Source organism: Phoxinus phoxinus (genome assembly GCF_949152265.1).
Source record: "Phoxinus phoxinus genome assembly, chromosome: 9".
Taxonomy (NCBI): Eukaryota; Metazoa; Chordata; class Actinopteri; order Cypriniformes; family Leuciscidae; genus Phoxinus; species Phoxinus phoxinus.
In genome coordinates, this window is record NC_136884.1 from 24046862 (window position 1) to 24050638 (window position 3777).

The following is a 3777-nucleotide window of genomic DNA, read 5'->3' on the forward strand; positions in this document are numbered from 1 at the left end:
GGATGCCATAGCGCTGGCCTACGCATCAGAAGGTCTAACATGCCCCACTGGGCATCAGAGCACACTCTACGAGGGGCATGGCCTCCTCGTGGGCTTGGTATAGTGGAATCTCGTTGCAAGATATCTGTATGGCGGCAGGCTGGGCCTCCCCGTCTACATTTATAAGGTTCTATAACCTAGAGGTTCCCGCGTTGCAGGCCAAACTACTCTCGGTCTAGATGACCCAAAACGGTGTTCCTGCCCCGCCTTGCGGCCCAGACCACCTAACGTTCTAAGCATCACTCACTGACAAACTGCGTCCTATGAGCATGCTATGACCCGCCATATATATTTATTCATTTATATATATATGCTATTATGTCCTTCGGGGCACTATTATAAAGGGATGATGCTATTCTAGCCGCTCTCCCTATAAAATTCTCTGTGAGTTTTTTTTTTTTGCGTTCAGGCACTTATATGCCCCGGGCGCGCGCGCCCTGGGGTGTCTGTGTCGGATCAGAGCACGCACAGCGTTTTACATGGGGTTCCCGTAGCGTCTTCGACGCAGTACGAGAGAACTCTCGTAAGAGAACGTACTCGGTTACTAACGTAACCTCGGTTCTCTCTAGAAGAGGAACGAGTACTGCGTCTCTGTGCCGTGCATGCCCACTCTGCGTCGCTTCATTGGCGAAAATCAGTGTGGAGCAGCCCCGCTCGAGAATTTATAGGCCTAGGCCACGCCCGTTTCGGCGGGACGTGACGCAGAGGGCGCGAAGCGTCCTCATTGGGTCAAGCGTCACTGGGGGCCTCGCATAGGCTTCTGCTTTTCCAGCAGAACAGCCAATGGGCGCGCAAGCTGTTCCGCCTAAGGCTGTATGCTGCTGAAAGCGTTTTACATTAATAACAAAATTAAGGATTAATTTTTAGGCTTCAGTATCTCGAGAAAGAATCTTTCCCGTAGCGTCTTCGACGCAGTACTCGTTCCTCTTCTAAAGAGAACCGAGGTTACATTAGTAACCGAGTACGTTTTCAGGCACATATTTGCTTCTATGGTTGCTGTCTGTATAATCTTGTTGCACTTTTTTTTCTCTTACAAATTCCAGCGTTGTGTGTGGACGTGAGAAAGCTTGTCTCCATCAACAACACCACCAACAAAGATGTTGTCGACCGCTCTACCAAAGATGTTGAAGACCCTGATGCTGAGAGTGACGGCCCAGGTAAAACGCCACTTTGCACACCTTCACAAGCAAGTATTTATTAATTGGTAAATTAAAACAATTAAACGAAAATTAAAGCTTTTTTGACATTCTATTGCTTGTGGTGATTTTCCTTGTTTATTTCTTTGCTTATGGTGTTTATTTCTTTGCTTATGGTCTTTATTTATTTAAAAACTTTTTCTTTTTTTTTTTGTACAAAAGGTGAAAATCGGGAATGATGGAACCGTCACTGTCTCGTCACATTGTTGGGAGACAGGAAAAGCTAGTACCACCCCCAATGGGATGGCACGGGTGCTACTGATGGGGCTCTTCAGTGTGGATGTCCTCCTCAAGTCCAACCTGAAAACAGGGGTCAGCAAGCTGGATCCCTCTGCTGATCGTCGGAAGGCTCTCGACCCGAGGAAACTTAAAGCTTTACTAGGTAAATAGTTTTTAGAGCTGGTGCTTTCCAGAATCTACCAGGCAGGGGGAGGGGGTCGAGATTTTCACAAACCTGAGGGGCAGCTGGAGGAGTGAGGAGGGGTAGAGTAATCATTGTTGTTCTGTTCCACAGATGCTGTTGTAAACCAGTTTCCGACGGCCAAGGAAGCTGATGTCAGAAAATCGATTAACGGTAGAATCTGTGAGCTAAGACACCAAGTGAAGTCCAAAGGTGTGCTCGTTTAAATCAGTGAAGAACCAAGATGGACTCCTAACCAGGGTAACGCACTGTTCTTTTGGCATATTTCTTGGCTTTTCCACAGTTTTTATTTATTTATAATTATTATTTTGTTGCACCTAATTATCATTACATTGTAGCACAATCATCTATTGTTTAGAATTTCCGATAGGTCAGATATTAAAATGATACATTTTCACTCTAAATTGTATATATTGTCATTTAATCTAGGTTGTTGAGCAAAAGCCTACGGAGGAAGATATCCAAGTGATTGGTGTATCTGAAAATGAAGATGGTCTCTGCCCTCTGACAGAAGACTTCAAAGAGTTCATGGTGTCTCCTGATGTTTACGAAGTATCTGTCGATAACCAGGGTAACGCACTGTTCTTTTGGCATATTTCTTGGATTTTCCACAGTTTTTATTTATTTATAATTATTATTTTGTTGTTTTTCTTTTATAGAAATTTTATTTATAATTTATAACAGCACTGCTGAATGTTTAGAACAGACATTGGTCATTGAAATTGCTTTAATTTATCATTTATATTTTGTATATTTTGTGTTCAATGGTACCGTTTAAAAATGTTGCACTGTTAAGTTTATCTGACCATATGGTTTTAATACCGGTAGGCCTGTGTAGCTCTTTATTATCTGCCGGATTAAAAGAAAATTAAAGTTTGATAGATTACCCATTAGTCTGTGTTAATATGTGGTATAAAGGTTTGCACATATATTGCAGATTGCATATTTATTCATTCATATTTTAGATGTTACATGTAAATATACTGTATATATCACCATATATGTATATACATTGTATGAGCATGTTCTCATATGTTTACATGTTCCCCTGATGTTTACGAAGTATCTATCGATGAGATGTTGGAAAGGCTGCCAATTAATTTACACGTAATGCACCTAAAGAGGAGAACCTTAAAAGTTGAACACTTGCCAGGTTTGGAAGAGTAGTGTCACTCTCCTGAGTTCACCAGAGAAAAACATGCAGAATTTAATTTGTATGATGTAAAAATGTTATTTATTAGAGAGCTTACTGTTATTATTTAAATGTTATTTATGAGGCCTTTATGTTATTTATGAGAACTTAATGTTTTGTAAGTGTTATTTATGTCAGTGAGATGTTGGAAAGGCCGCCATAAATTTACATGTAGTGCAGCTAAAGAAGGGGAACCTTAAAAGTTGAAAACACTTGCCAAATTTGGAAGAGTAGTGTCACTCTTGAGTTCACCAGAGAAAAACATGTCGAGTTCAATTTGTATGAGCTTAACCTTTATGCTGCATTAGGACATTTTTGGTCATTTTCAGTTTAATTTCTTTGACCATTTTCGCTGTTTTAATGCAAATGGTATGTAATTTGGCAAAATTGTGACTTTCTGGATAAATTTAAAAAAAATTATCCCATGTTGCATAACATGTATAACACACACTGTGTAGATCAAATAGGAACACCTAGCACCATAATGACCAAAAATGGCCCATTGAAACCCATTAAAACGTAGTTTAAAGCCGGGGCCGTCATTAATACATGAATCATGACTTATGTTGAAACATCCTTTCATTTTGAAGCAAAAGCATTATATTTGCATTATATAGTGTATTCCACCAGATGACGTCACTACATAGGTATTCCCTATGGGGGGAAATGCCCGTTATTTTCCTGGTTTCCACTAGGGGCACTATTGAAGGTGTTATGAAGCATTTTAATGGCTCAATGATCTAAAATTATGTTTCTGAGTATGTGTGGATGTCGGAGAGCAATGTGTGTCTGCGTTGACAAAAGTGTGGTCTAAACGAAGTTCCGGGTAAATATTTCCCCCTCCGAAAGTCCCTGCTGGCGAGGTAGTACTTTTTAAAAGTTCAGGAACTTTCGGGGGCGGGACAAGTGCGCTGAACATGCGGATTGGT

General features: G+C 40.8%; 1 protein-coding gene across 1 annotated transcript; it reads left to right on the top strand.

The window, feature by feature from the left end:
* The first annotated feature begins 487 nt into the window (after positions 1-487).
* Positions 488-2368, top strand: LOC307004361 (uncharacterized protein). Its single transcript, XM_079623502.1, has 4 exons — positions 488-1196; positions 1398-1617; positions 1750-1896; positions 2086-2368. The coding sequence occupies exons 1-3, from the start codon at positions 1137-1139 to the stop codon at positions 1860-1862; spliced, it is 393 nt and encodes a 130-aa protein (XP_079479628.1). The 5' UTR covers positions 488-1136; the 3' UTR covers positions 1863-1896; positions 2086-2368.
* The last annotated feature ends 1409 nt before the right edge of the window (positions 2369-3777 follow it).

Bases quoted from the DNA above. Each gene is read 5' to 3' on its own strand.
- LOC307004361 (XM_079623502.1), top strand. From the start codon at position 1,137: ATGTTGTCGACCGCTCTACCAAAGATGTTGAAGACCCTGATGCTGAGA. The intron at 1,197-1,397 runs GTAAAACGCCAC...TTTGTACAAAAG, and splicing joins TGCTGAGAGTGACGGCCCAG to GTGAAAATCGGGAATGATGG. The intron at 1,618-1,749 runs GTAAATAGTTTT...TCTGTTCCACAG, and splicing joins GAAACTTAAAGCTTTACTAG to ATGCTGTTGTAAACCAGTTT.